This window comes from Equus quagga, chromosome 17 (genome assembly GCF_021613505.1).
Source record: "Equus quagga isolate Etosha38 chromosome 17, UCLA_HA_Equagga_1.0, whole genome shotgun sequence".
NCBI classification, from domain to species: domain Eukaryota; kingdom Metazoa; phylum Chordata; class Mammalia; order Perissodactyla; family Equidae; genus Equus; species Equus quagga.
This window is the reverse complement of record NC_060283.1, coordinates 10472081-10491527: the sequence shown is the minus strand read 5'-3', so window position 1 is coordinate 10491527 and position 19447 is coordinate 10472081. Positions and strand designations below refer to the sequence as shown.

The window sequence follows — 19447 nt, the reverse complement described above, 5'->3', positions numbered from 1 at the left end:
CTTCGAAGGTGAGGACCGCGGGCGGCGGGGGCGGCGCCGATCACCCCCTCCCCCGGGGACTGGGACCCCGACTGTGCTTTCGCTCCGCTGGGACCCCTGGGCTGGGGCCCTCCTCCAGGCTGGCACCCCCCTGCGGGGCTGCGAGTCTTCTGGAAGTTACTCCCCACCTCCACTAAAGTTGGGCGCCCTCTCTCTGTCCCCCAACACACAACTTCCCTGGAGTTGTGTCCTCTTCCAGTCTCGGTCCTCCTTCGTGCCTCCCAGGACCTGCAGTCCCCCCTAAATTCTGACACCTCCCACCCCAAGCGCACTTCCGCAGTCTGGGGACCCTGGACTGTGTTTCCCTGGAACCCCATCCAGGCCCAGACTCCTTTTGAGGCTCCGACCCCCAGCACACCTTCTAGCATCTTCCATGCCTCTTAGACTGGCACCCCAGCCCCAGCGTGCTTCCCAGAGGCGGGGCCCCCCCCCCCCCCCAACCCAGAGACCCAGGCGCCTTGTGTGCCTTTCAGGTTGGCATCCTCCCACCGCCTGACTCCTAGGAGCTGGGACCTCCCCCTTGTGCTTCCCTGAGACTAGGACCCCCTTTAAGACTGCCACCCACCTTCTACCAGGCTGCTCCCTCTCCCAAGGCTGAAATGCCCCTTGAAGCTGTCCCCCTTCCCTACCTGGGCCTGGGAAGCCCTCCCCAGCATTCCTCCCTGGGCTGAGTGGGCTGGATTGCCCCACTCCCCCACCCTGACTGCACTGCTCTGCTTGGTCTGGAAGCTTCTTGAAGTTGGCATCCCTGTTGCCAGCCACCTCGCCACTCCAAGACCCTCCGCCAGCTGTGAACTGCATCCCGCTAGCCCTCTGAGGCTCCTCAGGGCTCTGTCACCCGCCCACACCTGTCCCTGCGGCTGTGCCTCCTCTGGCTGTGTCCCCCACCCCCGACCTTGACCCGGAGGGGACCCTCTCAGGGCTGGGATCTACATAGACCCTACAATATTTTCTTCTACCCACTTCCCTGTCCCCACAGTGATTTGGGAGGTCTGCTCCCACGTCTAAGCGACTTCCTGACCCTTTTCCTGAGTAGCATCTGCCGGTCCTCAGGGCATCCCCCTCCTCCTGGGTGCTGGATTCAGGAGGAATGAGACCGAGGGTGGGAGGGGGAGGCGGAGGTGCAGGCTGACATCTCCAGCCCACTCTGCTGCTTTTCAGGCCCTCTAGCCCCTTTTCTGCCCCTCCCTTCCAATTTGGGGAGCCCAGCCTCTGCCCCCACCCTCTCCCCAGTCCCTAAGCTCTCATCCTGCTCCTCAGTGCATTCAGAACCCAGAAGTCAGGGACTCACAGCCTTCCATCAGTGTGAACCCACCCCTGGGGGCCGGGGCTGGCCCACGGGGCATGCTGTGCTGGCACTGTGGGGCTGCGGGGCTGGGAATCGGGGCCCAAGTTTCAAGCCTAGAGCCCAGATTCCGTGGAGTCCCATGAGGGAGAGAAGAAGGCCTCTCTTTGCCTCAGTTTCTCTCTCTCTGTGACCCGAGAGGCAGGAGCCTTTGTCCCCTCCGGCTTGCTGCGCAGCCCAGGGCAGAGCATCCGCCAGCCTCAGCACTCACCTCTCCGGGATTCTGGACACCCCAGCAGACCCAGATCCCAAGAAGTCATCTTTGGACTAGATTAAATGGTTGATCCCCAGGTTGTCGGGCTGTTTGAGGGTCCCAGGCAGCCCCCCATCAGTCCCAAGGACTCTTGTTTTCCCCCGACTCTGTTCATCCTTTAGAAACCCACAGGAGTCTTATGGGGGCTGGGGGCCCCTGGGGAGGCAGGAAAGGGACACAAGTCCTGCCTTGGGGGTACTGTTTTGAGGTGCCCTGAGCTTTCTAGGTACCCCAGATGACCCCCGGCTAGTGCCTCTTGCTTCCTCCAGATAGCCCCCTGTCTCCTCTCCCAAAGCCCAGGGCCCGGGCAGAGGGGTGGGCCTGGCTGGCCAGGGCTCCCTGACTCCTGAGCCAAACTCCCTCCTGGCCGTGGGTGGGGGTGGGGGCTGACGCCACGACTCAGCCATGCGGCCGGCCTGGCGGGGAGGCTGCGCAGCTCCCTCCAAAGAGATAAGAGGAGACTCAAGAATGTCTGTGGGGAACAGGGGTGGGTGTGGGGCTGCCCGCGAGGAGGGCCCCGGGGGGAGCCAGGGGCTGGCGAAGTGTTCCCAGAGCTTGCGATGGGGGAAGATGGGGTGGGCGCCGAGGGCCCGGGTCCCTGGGGCCACTTGGGAGGGGAAGTCCTGGCAGGGCATCAGATGGGCAGTGGTGTGGGGGGACCCAGCGTGGGTGTCAGGGTGCGCCCGGGAGTGGCGGAGCCTGAGCGTGCTTGTGGGTGTAAGTGTGAAAGGGCAGGGGGTGGGGAGTTGTGCTTTTGTGCGTGTGGACATGGTGTTCCTGAGCGTGTGGGGGCAATGGGTGCTCTTGCACTCAGGCCTGGGGACCCCTGAGTTCTCCTCCGGGTCCCCGCTTGGCCTTGGTCACTCCCTCTGGACAGTGGGTCTGGGACCGGGTCCATGCTTTCAGCTCTGGGTTTGGAGACGGGCAAGGGCTTTGCTGAAAGGGCAGGGGTGCGCGAGACCCCTCGTCTGACGTGGCCCGCACCAGGGTGGTGTCCTGGGTCTGGCCCTGTGCGGGTGGGCCAGGCTGTGCCCCGCTCCAGGGTGGTGGGCTGGGGGCTAAGGCGCTTTGGGCCTTGGGTGGGAGGCTGGGACAGGGCGGCCCCCTCGAGGCTGGTACAGCCGGGGCCCCCGTGACCGCCCTGCTAATCCCTAGAGGGAGGCTTCGGCCGCCCGGCTCGGCGGGCACAGGGCCTGCGGAGAGGGGACCCTCCGGGCAGCATGCACTGGCTCCCAGCAGGTAACTGGGTGGCGGTGGCATCGTCTTGACTGGCTGCGGCCTTGGACACCCAGAGCCCGGTCAGGGACAGGGACAAGGCAGCATCAGAGGATCCCGGGAGGACCTCCGAGGTTCTGGTGGTGGCTCGGCCTTGGAGAGCTGTGTGACCCTGTGCAGAGCTCTCACCCTCTCTGGGCCCCTTTTCCTCATGTGCAGGACAGGAGGCGGTGGCAGAGAAGGTCTGGATGCCTTCAGCTCTCATGAGCCTAGTCTCCCAGCCCCGGAAAGAAGGGAGCTTGCAAGGGGGAGGGTGCTGGCCCCTGGCTCCAGGGGCATGTGGCACTTGAGTCAGCAGCCAGTGTCCCCCAGAAAGCAGGTGGTATAGAGGAAGCCTTAGAGGCTGAGGGGAACTGGGCTTCTAGCAGGTGCTGGAAAGGCACTGCGAGGTTGGGGCAACCTCCACTCGGCCTCTAGAGCCCACCAGGGAGGCTGGAGGGAGGGGGCGGGTTTTCACTCCTGCCAGCCCCGATGGGTGGCTCGGGCTGCTGACTTCCCTTCTCCTGCCTCATGTCCCCTCCTGGGGCAGCCAGGGGCCCTGGACCACAGCAGGGGCTTCCAGGGTCATTCTTTTTAGCCACCAAACAAAGACGAACTCATGGTCTCCTGAGAGCACCTCTCTGCTGGACGCAGAGACCCCAGAGCACCAGGATCCTGGTTTAAAAGCCACCGGCCCCCGGCTCCAGATGGGGGGGGGCGAGGGGGTGACATGGGCCCCCTTTCCCAGAGACCAAGATGGCGGCTCCGAGAGAAGGGAGTTGGCCAAAGGGGACACCTAGCCCCATCTCTCTCTCTGCCACCAGGCCCTTGGGAGGAAGGGCGGCCTTCCTTCGGGGACCAGCAGCTGTGCCTCCAGAGGGCAGGAGGAGGCCCCGGGGGAGGCCGCCTGATGGCTTGTGGGAGAGGATGCCCACCCTGGACTGAGCTGGGGTGTATGATGGGGTGGCACCAGGCCCCGTGTCAGCCTGTCTGTTTGTCTGTCATGCACCCAGGGATAGGTGGATGGGGGAGGCAGTCCGGCTCCTGACTCTCAAGGATATGAGATGAGGTATCTCCTGGGTTCACCCAGAGACCCTGGGAGGACACCTGTCCCAGCCGCCCTCCCCCAGTCCCTGAGTCCAGCTGGAGGGGAAATGTAGTGTGGGGTCTGACTCATCCCCATGTTCCCAACACCCAGCGCAGGGCCACACAGGGGTGGGGGGGGCGGGGCGGGCAGGAAATGTTCCCAGGGTCAGTGGAGACAACAGTGGCTATGGGAGCAGAGGCGGGGCAGGGGGTGCACCCCAGGAAGCCGACTCTCTGGGAGGACCTGTGGTCAGCGCAGGGAGAGCAGCGGGCTGTGTCCAACCTGCTGGCCTCTGGAACTGAGGCTGGGAGCCTGGGCAGAGGGCCCTTGGGGTCTTAGGCAGGGCCAAGCAGGGTGTCTGGGGGAAGGACAGGCCACTCAGGGCTGACTGGCCTCCTTCTGGGGCCCTGGCACCCTCTGCCTGACTGCCAAGGGCTTACAGGACTGGGGGCCCTGGCAGCAGAGGCTGCCGGGTAACAGCCCAGCGGGGCCGCCAATTGGCTGCTGCCCTTGGACTTTGCCCTCCTGATAAGGATGGGGAGCAGAAATGATTAACCGAATCATTAACCGGGGGTGGCCCCACCCCACCCAGGCGGCCTGCCCTTCCTTTCCACCTTCTTTCTCCTCACGGCCCTCTCTGGGCCTCAGTTTCCCTCACAGCCTGGGCGCGTGTCTAGGGGGGCCTCCTCTCCCATCTAGGTCTCCAGCCCCTGCTGCGTGGTGTGGGCAGCCCCTTGGCTGGGGGCACGGGTTGGATGGTGTCATGGTCTTCAGCACTCACGGTGGGGGGGGGGGTTTCCGGCTCTGGGCTCCCCCTCGGCCCTCCTCCTGGGCGTATCGCTGCCCCTCCCTTTTCTCATCTGTAAAATGGGAATACAGCTGTGGTCACAGTGCCTGCCTCTCAGGGACCTGTGGGGACTAGGTAAAGGGGTATGAGAAGGGCCTGGTACAGGGCCTGGTGCAGAAACCCCCATAAATGTCAGCCTGGATTGTGATGATTATCCCCCAGGCCGGCACAGTCCCGTTGAGCAGGCTCAAGGCCGATATGAAGCTCCCCACTTTGGGGAATTTTTGGTCCATGGGGTAGGTCAGTCGGTGCCCCGAAGCTTGGGCTGGGGCCTGGGGCTGTGTGCCTTGGGGAAGTGCCTCCCTGTCTCTGGGCTCCTTACTCCAGGGGTGCTGGGAAACCATCAGCCTTGTGGAGCACGCTCTGGATGCGGGGCCTGCGCCGTGACAGGTCTGGCCGCACCTGGTCCTCATGCCCCTCCTGGTTCCTGGACCTCCAGCGGGGCCTGCCCCACCTCGGAACTTGGGCAGACTTGGGCCTTGGGCAGGCGGGCAGGGGGAAGGGGCTTGACCGTCTTTTGCCTACGGCACCCAGGCCAGAGGCTTTTGCATATGTCGTCTCCCTGGCGTCCTGGTGTTCCACAGAAGCGTAGGTGGTGTCCCCTTGCTTCTGAGAGGGGGATGCTGAGGCAGGCAAGAGAGGAAGGGGACGTGTCAGGCCCACTCAGGGCGACCACAGCGGAGCTGGGACGGGATCCTGGGTCTCCTGGCTGCAGCCTGTCGCAGTTGGGTGCCAGCCTGGAGTGGGGCCAGGAGGGGGCCTCTCCTCCTCCCTGCGTGCCGAGGGACCCCATCCACCGCTAATGGCTGTGCCAGGTGCCTGCCGTTCAGCCCCTTGACCTCTCTGGGCCTCAGGGCCCTCACTCCAATGGTCAAGGTTGTGGGGTGGAAGCAGTAAGACCCCGAGAGGGCCGAGGCCTGGAGGGGGAGGGGAAGGAAGGGTGAAACCCTGGGTGGGGGGCAGTTGGGTCCAGAGCCCCCCTGACCTGGACTGTGGACTAGGGGTCCCAGGGCATCCTGTCCTCCCTCTGTCTCTAAGCCCCAGCACTGGAAAGTTCTCCCTCCATCTGGCCTACATCCCTCCAGCCCCCGTAATGCACACCCATACCCTCTGTCTCTCTGAGTTTGGGGACCCTCCCTCCCTGGGGGTGTCCCCTCACTGCCTTCTTCATCATCTCAGTCCCCTGTGCTTTCTTCGCCCTCCACGGTTCTCCCTTTGGGGTCTTTGGTAACCTGGCGGAGTGGGAGGAGAGGGGTCCCCATCCCCTGCTCTGCCAGCTTGGAGGGGCTGCCTTTGGTGGGGTGGTTGGGGGTCTGCGACACCGAGTTCGCTCATTTGGATCTGGCCCCATCTAGAGCTGATGGGGAGGTGTGTCAGGCTGGGCCTACCATGGGGTCAGCGAGCATTTGTGTGCACGAGTGTACCAGTCTGGGAGGTGTCAGAGATGTGAACATGCGCAAGCATGCTGGTGCCTCAGGGCCTTTGCACTGCCTGGAATGCTCTTCCCAGATATCCATGTGGCTCACCTCCTTCTTATCTTGGCTCAGGGAGGCCCTCCCTGACTATCCTATTTAAAATGGCAACTCAGCCCGGCTCTCCTGGCACCCCAACCCCCTTCTCTGCCTTATTTTCTCCATGGCATCTGTCTCCTTTTAAAATGCTATGGATTTTGTCGATCCATCCTGTCATCTGACTCTGCCTCCAGAATGTCAGCTGCATGTGGCAGGAGCTCTTGTCCGTGTTGTTTACGGCTGTGTCTCCGGAGCTCAGTGTTGTGCCCGACACAGAGCAGATGCTCGATAGATAACTGTTTGAATGAATGAAGTGGGGGCGGGGGGAGCACACGTGGAGCACGCTGGTGTGCACACGTGTGTGTCAGGTGCCACTGCGTAGATGTGTGTGTTCGTACGGACAGGATCACCCGCGTGTCAGTGGATACGCGCCTGGGAATGTGCCCTGGGGTGCGCACATCTGTGTGGGCCGTGCGGTATGTGAGCGCAGGTGGGCGTGGGTGATCCTGGGCGAGACCCCACCCCAAGCTGTGGCTGTCTACTCTGCCCCCGTGGGGAGGACACTTCCCCAGCTGGCCTGCCCTGGTCCCTGCGGGAGAGGGCCGGGGGCATCGGATGGGAGCCACCTCGGCCCCGTGGAGTAGGGCTGGGGGGCCCCCAGAGCAAAGCAGAGATCCTTGGGGACCAACGTGGCTTCTTTAAGAACAGGCTGTAGCTTCTGGGCTCAGTTCTGTTGGACCCGGCTTGGGACCATCTTGGGGCTGTAAGTTCCGCCTCCTGTCGACCTGAGGACAGGGTGGCAGCCGTGTGGGGACTAGGGGAGGACTTAGCTATAGCCCAGGAGTGGCTAAAGATTCCGGGTCCCCTGGAGGAGATGGGTCTCCGTAGGCAGGGTGGAGGGGCTCTTCTGCATTTTTGGCCAGAAGTTGAGAGGGAACAAAGACAACTGTGGCTCAGATTTATTTAAGGACCTGATGGCAATGACGCAAAAGCCACATCCTTGTCATTCAGCCCCAAGCTAACTGGAGATTTGATGCAGAGAGGCAAAGGGTAGCTTGCAAAATCAAGCGTCTGACCTGAAGGCATTTTGAGTGAGAAGACTCTGGTCGCAAGTGGAAGGCTGAAGCAGGGACAGCTAGCTAGTTACCTGTTAACCATAGGTGATATTAATAAAGATAGAAAGTCCAGAAGAAAGGAGGTGAGGGCCCACTGTGCCCCGTCCCAGTGTGAACTAGTTTGGAGCATGTCAATTAGCTCGGCACTGGGGGCCCTCTGTGACGGGGGGAGGGGTCGTGGGGGGCATTGAGGAGGAGTTGCCTGAGCAGGGAGGCAGTCACAGAAGGCTTACCCACTGCGGGGGATGGCTAGAGCCAAGGCCTGGAGGCTGGCTTGTGCCATGTAAGTGCCAGAATAGCAGCACGGTCCTGGTCATGCCTCAGAGGGACCCAGAAGAAGGTGGGAGGCTCCCTGGAGCAGATAGGCAGTCAGGTGGTGAGGCGTCGGGAGGAGCGGTCCGGCCTGGGCGGGAAGCGGATGGAGTCCTGAGAGAGAGATGGACACAGAGCAATTCACGTCGATGGAGGAATGGCCTCCTGGGGTCGGGGCTTCCCACCATCTCCTTGGAGGCTCATGACCACCCGGCCACGCAGGGGTCCCTGATCCGCTCGCAAGAGAGGGCGGCCGAGGCCCAGGGAGGTCAGGGCGCTTGCTGAGGGTCACACAGCTGTGAAGGGGGCCCACGTGAGTGGCCAGGCCTCCTTGTGCCCTCCGATTCAGGTACCTGGGGTGGACCCTCAGGGCAGCGGGGGGACAGGCTGGGGCCGTCAGCCCCGGCTTCAGACCAGCTAGGCCTGGCCAGCATCCTTAGGCCCTGGCCTGCCCTGCCCGCAGCCACGTGGCTGACGGGATTTCCGCCATGTTTGGGGCATGAATTGACAAGTGCCCCATTGACGGGCGGGGGGGAGGGTGTGGGCAGGGCACAAGACTCCCACTGTGCCGGGTCCCCACCCTCCCCCGTTCCCCAGGACAATGGCCGAGACTCAGCCAGTAGACACAGCTGGTTGGGGGGGGGGGGGGGAGGAGCAGGGGGGGGGGGGGGGGGTGTCCAGGGTGGAGGACCACCTGGGCCCCCACCCGCCCTCATCCTGCACCTGGGTTATGTCCCCTGCATCCGTCTTCTGCCCAGCCGGGTGGCCTTAAAGGGAGGAGGAAAGAGGAGAGGAGGGGGCTTCCTTCCCACAGCCCTTACCCCAGCGGCCTGGCTCCTGTTAGAAGCAGGTAATAAAGAGCCTAATTAATGGGAGCAGCTGGGGCACAGAGCTCAGCCGGGCCGGGGGCGCCTGGAGGGGCCCTGTCTAGTCTGGACCCTGACCCCAGTATGGCCCGGCCCACGTCCCTGGATCCTGGCACGCCTGGTGCCAGGGTCCCGCTTGCCACCCTGCTCATTCTTTCTGTGGACATTTATTGTGTGCCTACTGTATGCTTAGATGTTTAGATCCCAGGGAGGCAGGACAGGGCGGGGCTCACAGCCCGGTTCCCACACCTGTAAGCAGCGGGCACGGTGCTTATCCTTTCTGAGCCTCAGTTTCCTCATCTGTACAATGGAGACCCTACCCCGTAGGTAGGATTATTAGGAGAATTAAATAGGAGCCGTATGAAGTGTGTGGTGTGGTGGGAGCTGTGGACAGTGGGAAGGCGGTGGACAGACCCTCCACCCGTCTGTAAGGTCTGTGCTAAGCAGGAGAGAAAAGAGCCTGATGAGAAAGTAGAAAGGAGGCTGCCACTCAAGAGATGGGACAGTCAGATATGGCCTCTGGGAGGAACTTACATTTAAGCCAAAACCTAAAGACTGAATACGAATGGGCTTTGTTGGGCAGAGGGAACAGCGTGTGCAAAGGCCCTGAGGTGCAAGGGGGATGTTTGTCCAAGGATGGAATGAGGCAGGGGATAGACCATGGAGAGTTGCCAGGAGGCAGGCTGTGGGGCAGGCAGGGGGCTGCTCGTGCCAGGCCTTGGACTCTGGTGGGCTCTGGTGATCCCGAGCAGTGGGAAGGGGTTGAAGGGTTTGAGGAGGGGGAGGGCAGGGACCTGGTGGTGCCACTTTCTGGCTGTGGGACCTTGGGCAGCCTCCCACTTCCTGCCTGGCAGGTGTCTGTTGTTGGCTCAGGGATGTTCCAGGGCTCTTTTGGGAGCAGTGCAGGAGGGGGGACCCCAACGCTGCCTTCCTCCTGGGTTCCTGGGGGCTCTGTCCCAGCCTCAGGAGCCCCTGGGCTCCAGCAGACCCCCACTCGCACCCTGTCCTCCCAGAATGTTCGGTTAGAAATGTCCAGGGTGGTTTGGGGGGCGGGCTGGGGGCATCTGCCTGGCAGCTGGACCCTTTGGGCAGGGCAGTGTGGGGAGAAGACCAAGCAGGCCTCCAGGGCTCCCACAGAAGGAGAAGAGGTGGGCTCAGTCAGTGTTCCTCAGGAGGCCCACCAGCCCCGCAACCCCCACCCCGCGGCCCACCCCCACCCTTCCCCAGGGGCTGCCTCCTCCCTCCTCCGTCCGCCCGGCCCCTGGCACGGGAGGGTCTCCCCTCCCGCTAACCACATCTGGTTCTCGTTAGGGTCTCCCAGGATGCCTCTGCCTGAGGCCCCCCTGTCCCGGGGGAGGTGGGCAGGAGGATTAGGGGTGATTAGGTAGGAGCGCTCCTGGCCGGGGAAGGAGGGGGAGGAGGGGGCCTGGCCTGTTATAAATAGCAACACCGTGACTCCGTCACCTCATCCTTCACTGTAGATTCCAAGTTCAGGCTCAAAAACCTGCAGCTTCAGGGGCAAGGGTGGGGTGACGCTCCAGTATGCCCTCCCTCCCCGTCGCCTGGGCTCCATCCTGCCTTGGGAACCACCCCCCCAGCCCATCAGGTGGGGCAGCCCAGGAAGGCCCAGAAGTCTCAGCGGCCACCAGCCATACCTTCCCCCTTGGAGTCAGGTCCCTGGGCCCTGGTTTGAATCCTCATTGCTGTGTTGCCTTGGGCAAGAGACTTGACCTCTCTGAACAAAGGGGCTGATGCTAATAACACCAAGTCTGCAGGGGTGACTGGGAGGTAAACCTGGAAAGCAGTCGGCATAGTGCTGGGTCCTGTTGGGTGCTGTCAGCAGGAGCCGCTGTCACCATCCTTGTCCTGTCATCGTGGTCCCCATTGCAGGTTGGGAGTTTAAGTGTCACACTGCACGTGAAGAGCCTACGGGGTACCCAGCATGTAATATGATTATCAATGTACTTGGCTCCAGAAGTGCCTGGCACACAGTAGGCGCTCAACAAAGGAGACCTGTCGTAAACAGGGAACGATGGGGTGGGGGCCAGAAGGTAGACAGGAGCCCCAGAACCTCGGCAGGCAGACTGGTCATTCCCGGCTCCAGAAGCTCTTCTTGCTCTGGCCACCCAGGGCCCTAGCCGGCCATCAGCGGTGCTCGGTGGGTGTCCCTTGTTCCTGGCTGGGTGAGCCGGGGGTGGGGGCCCGCAGGAGGGCCTGTCCCAAGCAGCGCGTGACTCCTAGGAGGGCTTAGCCACTCATTAATCACCTAAGCGGGGCTCAGCATTCTTGAAATGCCGGCCGGGGCCAGGGAGGGGCCTGGGCTGGGGGCTCCTGGGGACCCCAGGGCGCTGGGGACTGGGAAGTGAGGACAGCCACTCCATCTGCTTAGCACTCTCTGCTGGGCACCTTACATACCTTAGTCTATTTCATTCTCAAATCACCCCTGTAACGTGTTAGCTGTTCGTGTCCCCATTTTACTAATGAGGAGACTGAGGCTCAGAGAGGGTGTGTGACCTTCCCAAGGTCACACGACGGGGAGGAGGCGGGCCAGGATTTGTTCCTGGACCTGTCTGAGCTCTGTTCCCAGGGCTCACCAGGGGAGGGGGCATGAGGTGCCGACCCCAGACTCAAGGCTCCGGGGCCCAGTGGGAGGGGTACCTCCTGCCTCAGTGGGGCTGGCCAGCCCAGGTCAGCAGTGTGGGTGGGGCCGTCCTCCATTATCAGGGTTGACGCATCTCCCACGTCAGCCCCCTTATCACCCCGCCCTCTGCTTCCCCCCGCAAGGTGACCCCAGGAGGAGAGAGGCCAGCGCCTCCCCCTCTCCTCCCTTGCTGATGCCTGAGAGCCCTGGGCCGCCTTTTCTGCGAGTCCCTCCCCTTCTTGTGGCCGGGGCCAGCAGGGAGGGCCCGGGAGAGGGCTGGCAGGCCTGGCGGAGGAGCAGGGCTCAGGCCTCCATCCTTCCTGCTGTGAGGCCAGGGCAAGCCCTTACCTCTCTGGGCCTCTGCTCCTCCTCTGGAAAACCCAGGCTAAGCACCCTAGGCCCTGTTACGGGGGTGATGGGCGTATGCAGTGAGGGTGGGCTGGGCTGGGCATGCCTGGTTCCGATCCCCACCCCTTTCCATCTGCAGCAGGAGCCTGGGGTGCTGGAGGCTCCCCCAGCCTCCTGGGCCCTCAGAATGTATGGCCTAGCCCAGCCAGGCCTTGTGCTCTTGGGGACCCACCAGCTGGGCCACCTGGAAGTGACTGCTGGAGGACAGGGCAAGACACAGTCATCGAGTCTAGTTCTGTGTCCTCGAGGGTGGTGGGCATCCCCTGGCCACTTGACCCAATAATGTACCTCCTTTGCTCCTCACAGCATCCCATAAGACAGGGGGACAATTACCCCATTTTACAGACAACAGGAAGGGACTTGCTCAGTCGTGAAGCTAGAAAGGGGCATGGAGAGGCACAACGTGACTTGTCTGTCCCAGATCTGTGCTCTGGGCCCCTCCACTCCTTGGAGACTCCAGGTGGCCTTGTGGGCCGGGGGAGGCATCATCAGTGCCTCCTGGAGGGGTGTCAGGTGGTGGACGAGGAGGGCCTCTCCCGGCACATGGATACACAGATGGGGAGGAGCCTAGGGGCATAGGTTTTGGAGGGCTCAGCCTGGGAGAGTTGGAGGGCTCAGTCCAGAAGCCTAAGGGTCTCAGGGAGCTGGACCCCTCCCCTAGCTCACATCTGTGCCTCCCCTGCAGGCCACGACATCAACGGCGCCCTGGAGCCCTCCAACATCGACACCAGCATCCTGGAGGAGTACATCAGCAAGGAGGATGCCTCCGACCTGTGAGTGGCCCCGTGACAGCCTCGGCCCCACCCCCGGCCCCTCCGGCTTCCACCTTTCACCTGGCAGGCCTGACACGGCCCCACCTCTGAAAGCTGCTCCTCATCCTTTCCCAGCGCTGACCCCTCTGTCATCCCCGCGCTGCCCTGCGGGTGGGGCCTGGGGACCTGGCTGGTGCTGAGCTTCCTTCCTTCTCTGCAGCTGCTTCCCTGACATCTCTGCTCCAGCCAGTGCCGCCTCCTACCCCCACGGGCAGCCAGCGATCCCCAGCTCCAGCGGGGTCCACCACCTGAGCCCCCCTGGGGGTGGACCCTCCCCGGGGCGCCATGGCCCCCTCCCACCCCCAAGCTACAGTGCCCCGCTCAACTGCAACAACAACAACGGCATGGGCGCCGCTCCCAAGCCCTTCCTGGGGGGCTCCGGGCCCCCCATCAAGGCAGAGCCCAAGGCTCCCTATGCCCCAGGGTGAGTGAGGGCAGAGAGTGGGGGGTAAGGATGCAGGGGCCCAGGGGCCAGTGTGGGGCCAGTGACTGAGGGCTTGGCAGTGGTGAGCGGGCTGCCCCATGGGTCGGTAAGAGGCGGGGCAGGACGAGGGCCAGGCTGAGGAGGGACTCACGGCTTTGTTCTGAGGCACTGGGCAGCCATGGTGGGTTCTGGGCAGGGGAGTGATGAGGGTTGATGTAAGTGCTGGAAAAATCTCTGAGGGCTGTGTGGAGAGTGGATGGGAGGGGGTGAGGCTGGAGGCGTGACTGTTTACATTCACGGGACCATCTACACACGCATGCACACACGCAGGGCACACACATTCCCCTCGCCACGCCAGCCCCATCCACTCACTCGTGTAGCCAGCTGCTGTTTATGGCGGCCACAGGGAGTTGGCCGATGGCACAGATGTGGTACCTGAAGGTCCCCCTCCCTCAGCCAACCTCCCAGGTCCTTCCCCCATCCCTCTGAGGGGCCCACACCAGTGGCCTGACCCAAGGGCTCAGCCTGGGCCTGGCTGGGAGCAAAGGTTCCAGGAGGCCACCAGCCCAGCAGACTCTAGGGCAGCCTATGAACACATGCACGTGGGGAGAGGCAGAGAATGTGGGTCTGCTGGGCTGTGCACAGGGGCTTGGAGAAAGTTCTGGGCTCCCCAGCCTGGGGCAGGGGGCTCTGTCTCCGGGCAGAAGAATGATGAGTGCTGGGAGGGTGACACTGGTCAGACGGCCTGGCTGCCTCTGCAGCTCCACCATTTCCCAGCCTTCTGGCTCAGTAACCCATGACGTGGGTCGGGGCCTCTGCCCCAAAGGCTCCCCCGTCCAGGTGACTCTGGAAATAAGGGAGGAAGACATGAGGAAGGGCTGGGGGGACGATGGCTGTTTCCTGGCTTCCAGGGGGAGGGCGGCGGAGGGGAGCTGGGGTGCCAGGGGGCAGACTTTGTTGCACAAGGCAGGCATCCACTGGAGACCAAGAGGCTGTCCCTAAGACCCGAAGGGCGGGGGCAGAGGGGAGAGGACGAGCGTGTAATAAGCGCCTGCTGGGTGCCCACTGCCACCACCTCCCTCTGTGTGTACGAGCTCACCTACCTGCCCCAGTAACCAGCTCCTGGGGGACCCCAAAACCAGCCGGCCTGCGAGGAAAGCTTGGCTGCCCCTCACAGCAGGATTGAGAGAGAGAAAGGGCCTATCAGAACCACACGGAGATGCCATGGCTGGCCCCTCCAGGGAGGGACCTGGAGCCTCTCTCTGCCTGCACCCCTGCCAGGCCCTGTGCTAGATGGTAAAGGAGATGTCCCCATGCCCCGGGCAGTGTATCCCGTGGTCTAGTTGGGGGGTGAGGTATTAATCAATCAATCCCCACATCGAGGACTGATGAGCACCGCGAGGGGTTGTAAGGAAAGACCCCTAGGCCTGTGGACTCTGGCGTTCGATTGCAGAGACTGGAGAGTGTGGAAGACCTTGACACAGTAGAGGAACCCAAGGCCACTGTCAGAGAAGTGCAGGGAGCAGGTGGTGGACGCCGAGCTGGGGACGCCCCGTCAGCCCGCCAGGCCTTGAGGGCCGTGGCAAGGACTGAGTCCCCATCACTTTCTTCTGTCATCCTTACACCGCTGGCAGGGTTGGGTGGGTAGCTTGTCCAGGGGAGCCCTGGGACTCTGGAGTCAGCCCAGAGCTGTGTCCATGACAGCTCGGCCGCCTCTGGCAGCTGCCTGGGCACGACAGTGGGCAGTCTCTCCAGATGCAGGGACCAGGATGGCCAGAGAGCCAGACCCCCGCATGGCCGCAGCCTCCACATCCCTGGGCGAATGCAGGGTTCATGCAGGACATGTTGACCTCTCAGGGTTTAGTTTTTTTTTGTTTCCCTGAACCACTGATAAAACAAAAACTGCAAGAAAAAAATAAACCCAGGCCCGGTGGAGCTGGCTCCCTGCCCAGCCCACACCTGCCCATGGTGGGGCAGCCCCCCGGCGCCCCGCTGAAACTCCCCAGGCCCAGCCCCCAGGGCCCCGTGATTCCAGGAAGTGGGTGCAGGAAGAGGGGAGCAGACCTGGCCCCTCAGTCTGGGGAGGGTGTCCTTGAACCCCTGTGCCATCCTCAGGGACACTGGTTACTGGCCCCCAGAAGCCCAGTAGGTCGGTCTGAAGGGATATTGGGCAGGAGCCCACAGTCCCCCACCCACAACTCAGCCCCGGGTCCTGCCAGGCCCCCCATGGTGGCTGGTGCAGAGAAATGCCCCTAAGGGTGGGTGTGAGGGGACCGTGATGCCACTGGCCTCTGGGGTCCCTGGGAGCCTGCCCCGCAGAGGAGCTGTCTGGCTTGAAGGCATGGGCTCAGCTGCCCATCCAATGGCCCCTTCCTCCTGCTCCCACAGCACGCTGCCAGACTCTCCCCCAGACTCGGGCTCCGAGGCCTACTCCCCCCAGCAGGTGAATGGTGAGTCCGGCGGGCACCGCCCTCCCCCTCTGGGGTTTGGGCAAGTGGTTGGGGCGGCCTTATCGGGGAAGCAGGGCGCAAGGGAGGGAGGGGGCCAGCGGCCGCCCAACAGCCCAGATTATCGCTGGTCAAATACTCTGTGGCCCTGGCTATTGTTTCCCCACGGGCGGGTGGGGAGCCTGGCCCTGCCTCTGAGCAAGTGTCCCTGCCGGTGATGCCACCCGCCTGCCCGCCTGCGCCATCATGGACGCGCCCTTCGGCGGTAAGTGGACGGCTGGGGGAGGCCCGGGGTGCAGCCTGAGCGCGGGCCTCGCCGCCGGCTGGGCCCACGTCGCCTCGGGGGGTGCTCAGGGGTGCAGCAGCCCCCAGGTGGCCACGAGTAGAAGGCTCACAGGCAGCTGTCTCCCCACAGCCCAGAGAGGGGTCAAGAGTTCTGTTTATCTTACCAAAAACATCTCTGGAATGCCTCCTGGGGAACAAAGGGAGCGGGCCTCCCCCCTCGGGCTGGGGGGCTGGCCCCTGGGAGCCCCGTAGAGGGGCTGCCAGAGGGAGGAGGGCTGCCACAGGACTGTGCTGGGGGTCTCTGGAGACTTCCTCCTGAGGCCCAGAGGAGGACCAGGCTGGAGAGGAGCTGGAGGAGAACTTTGGGATAAGGGAGCTGGGCCAGGCCCAGCCCCAGCAAGGAGCTGGCTAGGATGGGGCGAAAGGCTGCCCATCCCCTGGACAGGGTCTTGCCTCTAGTGTCCAGTCTCTAGGCTGCCCATCCCTCCTCCCACATGAGGTTGGAGGGAGGGCAGCCCCCAGGCTCAGCCCAGGAGGGGGTGGGAATCAGGAGGCTCTGCCCAGGGGACAGCTGGGACCACCACCTCGAGTGAGGTAGGTCTCTGACGCCCACTCCCTTCTCTCCCGCAGACCCCCATCTCCTGCGCACTATAACCCCTGAGACCCTGTGCCACGTGGGAGTGCCCTCCCGCCTGGAGCACCCGCCCCCACCTCCAGCCCACCTGCCAGGCCCCCCACCGCCCCCGCCGCCCCCACCTCACTACCCCATCCTGCAGCGGGACCTGTACATGAAGGCTGAGCCCCCGATGCCCCCCTATGCCGCCATGGGGCAGGGACTGGTGCCCACCGACCTCCATCACACCCAGCAGTCCCAGATGCTGCACCAGCTGCTGCAGCAACATGGAGCTGAGTAAGACGTGGGCAGCTAGCTGCCCCTAGGGCTGGACAGACAGGGTGGGGGGTGGGGTCAGGGCAGCAGCAAGTGGGGCAGAGATGGAGGTAGGGACAAGGATGAACCCAGGAAGGACAGAAGGCCCTGACCCCCGGAGATGGGGGTCAGCACGTGCATCTGTATGTGCCCAGCAGTGCGTTGGGGACTTACAGCAATGGCTAAGCCACCCCCATTGCCCAGATAGGTAAACTGAGGCTCCAAGAGGGGGAGATGCTCACCCAGGTATCAGAACCAGGAAGGGGCAGAGCTGGGACTTGAACTGGGGCTGTCGCCTTACTCAGACCCTAGTGACTCCATCTTGTGGAGTCCTCAGCTTCCTGAGGAGGTTCTAGGCGTAGTTCCCAGCTCCCGGCTCGGACACCAACCTGCAGAATTGTCTTTTTCTCTGTTTTACGTGTTGAGATTTCCTGAAAGATTTAGTTCAAGGAAAGATCCCACTGCCAAACTTTTTGTAAATCAGAAGGGGAAGGGGTGCCGTGCAGCCCCCCAAATCTTTAACCCCCTCCCCAAAGCTCCCTTTCCAAGCCTATAAAGGGGGACACTGAGAGTGACACCACAGGGAAGGGGCCCGACTCATTCATTCCGCAAATGATTCTTAGCACTCTGGCTGCCAGGCCCGTTGCTGGGTGTGATGGGGATACAGACAAGTCAGGTGTGGCTCCTGGATTTCACAGGTGGGGGGCTAGAGAGGGGTGACAGAGACAGAAAATGACAACATGGAGTGATGGGGGGCGCTCCAAGGAGGCAGAGCCTGGGGCTTCCCGCAGGACGTGTCCTCTGGCTGGGCATATCCTGCTGAAACAGGGTGGAGAGGGGAGGAGGGGCGTTACTGCCCAGGGGCAGGGGGCTCAGGGAGAGCCATCCCCCCATGGCTCACTCCTCTGTCCCCCTAGGCTCCCCACACACCCCTCCAAGAAGAGGAAGCACTCCGAATCACCCCCCAACACCCTCAACGCCCAGATGCTGAATGGAATGATCAAACAGGAGCCCGGGACCGTGACGGCCCTGCCCCCGCACCCCACTCGAGCCCCATCCCCGCCTTGGCCTCCCCAGGGCCCGCTCTCCCCCGGCCCCGGCTCCTTGCCCCTCAGCATCGCCCGGGTCCAGACGCCGCCTTGGCACCCACCAGGTGCACCCTCACCAGGTACGTGGCTGGCTTGCTCGACCCCGCAGGGGGCCCACCCTTCAAGGTGGGGTGTGGGGCCGGGGCCCACATGGGCGTTCCCTCCCTCCAGGTCTCCTGCAGGACAATGATAGTCTCAGTGGCTCCTACCTGGACCCCAACTACCAGTCCATCAAGTGGCAGCCGCATCAGCAGAACAAGTGGGCGACACTGTACGATGCGAACTACAAAGAGCTGTAAGTGGTCTGTGCGACTCCCCACCCCTCCTGGCCACCCCATCTGGGGCCCCCCAGCCCTGGCAGTGGCGTCACGGTCCCAGAGCAGGGCCTGGGAGCACACTGGGTACAAGATGGTCCCGTTGTACAGAAGAGCAGACAGGCTCAGGGCAGAGCCAGGCTTGGCACTCAGCGTTCCTCAGTCCTGGCCCAGCCCGAGGGCTTCTTAAGAAGGTGGTGTGGGCCAGGGAGGGGCTGGTGGGGGCCAGGTCAGGGAGAAGGGGGGAATGAGTGTTTTCTGACTCCTCCTTCCCCTCCACCTCCTCCACTCCTCCTTCGGCATTCCAGGAAGGTAGCAGGAAGCTGAGTGTCAGCAGGGCCCTTCCAGCCCCCTCCCTGGGGAGGAGGGACCAGGGAGTGGGGGAGGACTGGGTCAGAGGCAGCCCGGGCATTCCTACCTCTCCCTCAACACCCACACAGATCCAGTTTCCCCGCTCAGGCCAGGAGCACTCTGGGACCACTCCCCCGACTCCCACTGAAGGCCAGTGCGGGGTGAGAGTGTGGCTCCCCTCGACTCACCTTGGACCTTGCCAGGCCTGGGCAGGGTACCTGGACTGGGGGCTCTCAGGGCTGAGACCGGCCTCCTGGAGTTGGGTGCCCCAGGCTCTGTGGAACTCTTAGCCACAAGCCCTCAGGGCTGGGGGGTCCACCTGCTGTGGTGGCTGAAGGTCCCTTGGGCCCTGCCAGGGTCAGCGGGAGAGTCTTTGGGGACCTAGCCCCTATGGCCTGGTGAGGACCCCCACTTTGACTCCTATGCTTCTTGGGCCGGCCCTGCCACCCCAGGCCCCAAGGCCGGGAAGCTGGCAGCTGAGGCCCCCAGTGTGGCCCAGGCGCTTCCTGGGTGTTCCCCTGGGCCGGGCAGGTGGGTGGAGCCCCGAGAGGGAGAGGTGGTGAGCCCTGGGCCTTCCTGTGGTTGTTAGCCAGGCCCAAAGGCCTCTCCCCACAAGTTGGGAAACATTTTCCCTGCCTAGCTTCTTCCAGCAGGCCCTGGGCGTCGGGAGCATTCCTGGTGCCTGGGGACCTGGATGAGGGCACGCCAATAGTTGCCCCCCTTCCTGCCACCTGGAGGTCCCCTAAGGGTCCTGGAAAGTGCTTGGAACACCTTCCCAGCAACAGATGGGTAAACTGAGGCTGCGTCTAGGTTGTCTAGAGTGCCCCTTTCCTGATGGATGGAGGAGTCAGAATGAGGATGTTTGGGGGCTTGAGCAAGCTGGTGGGCAGGGGCTGGGCCAGTGCCGAGCCGGCGCCTGGTTCCACCGTTGCCACGGCAACCAGCTGTCAGGCAGTAGTGATGCTCTGCAGACATATCCCCTCTCACCCCATCTCCCGGGAGGGAGGGGGCTTCAGGCCGTGTTCTGGGAAGGAGTCAAGTGTGGTGAGGGGCCGTCAATCTCCCCCAGGAGAGTTCCCTCCTGTCTGGTGGGCCTCAAGGGTCCTGCCCTGCCTCCCCA

At 63.3% G+C, this 19447-nt stretch overlaps 1 protein-coding gene across 1 annotated transcript in view; it reads left to right on the top strand.

The window, feature by feature from the left end:
- Window positions 1-19447, top strand: part of MYRF (myelin regulatory factor) — a 34383-nt gene that overhangs the window by 509 nt on the left and 14427 nt on the right. The window contains exons 2-7 of the mRNA XM_046644133.1: window positions 12364-12451; window positions 12651-12914; window positions 15303-15364; window positions 16277-16556; window positions 17492-17742; window positions 17834-17957. Coding sequence (XP_046500089.1) covers window positions 12364-12451; window positions 12651-12914; window positions 15303-15364; window positions 16277-16556; window positions 17492-17742; window positions 17834-17957 — 1069 coding nt within the window. The remainder of the gene's footprint in view (window positions 1-12363; window positions 12452-12650; window positions 12915-15302; window positions 15365-16276; window positions 16557-17491; window positions 17743-17833; window positions 17958-19447) is intronic.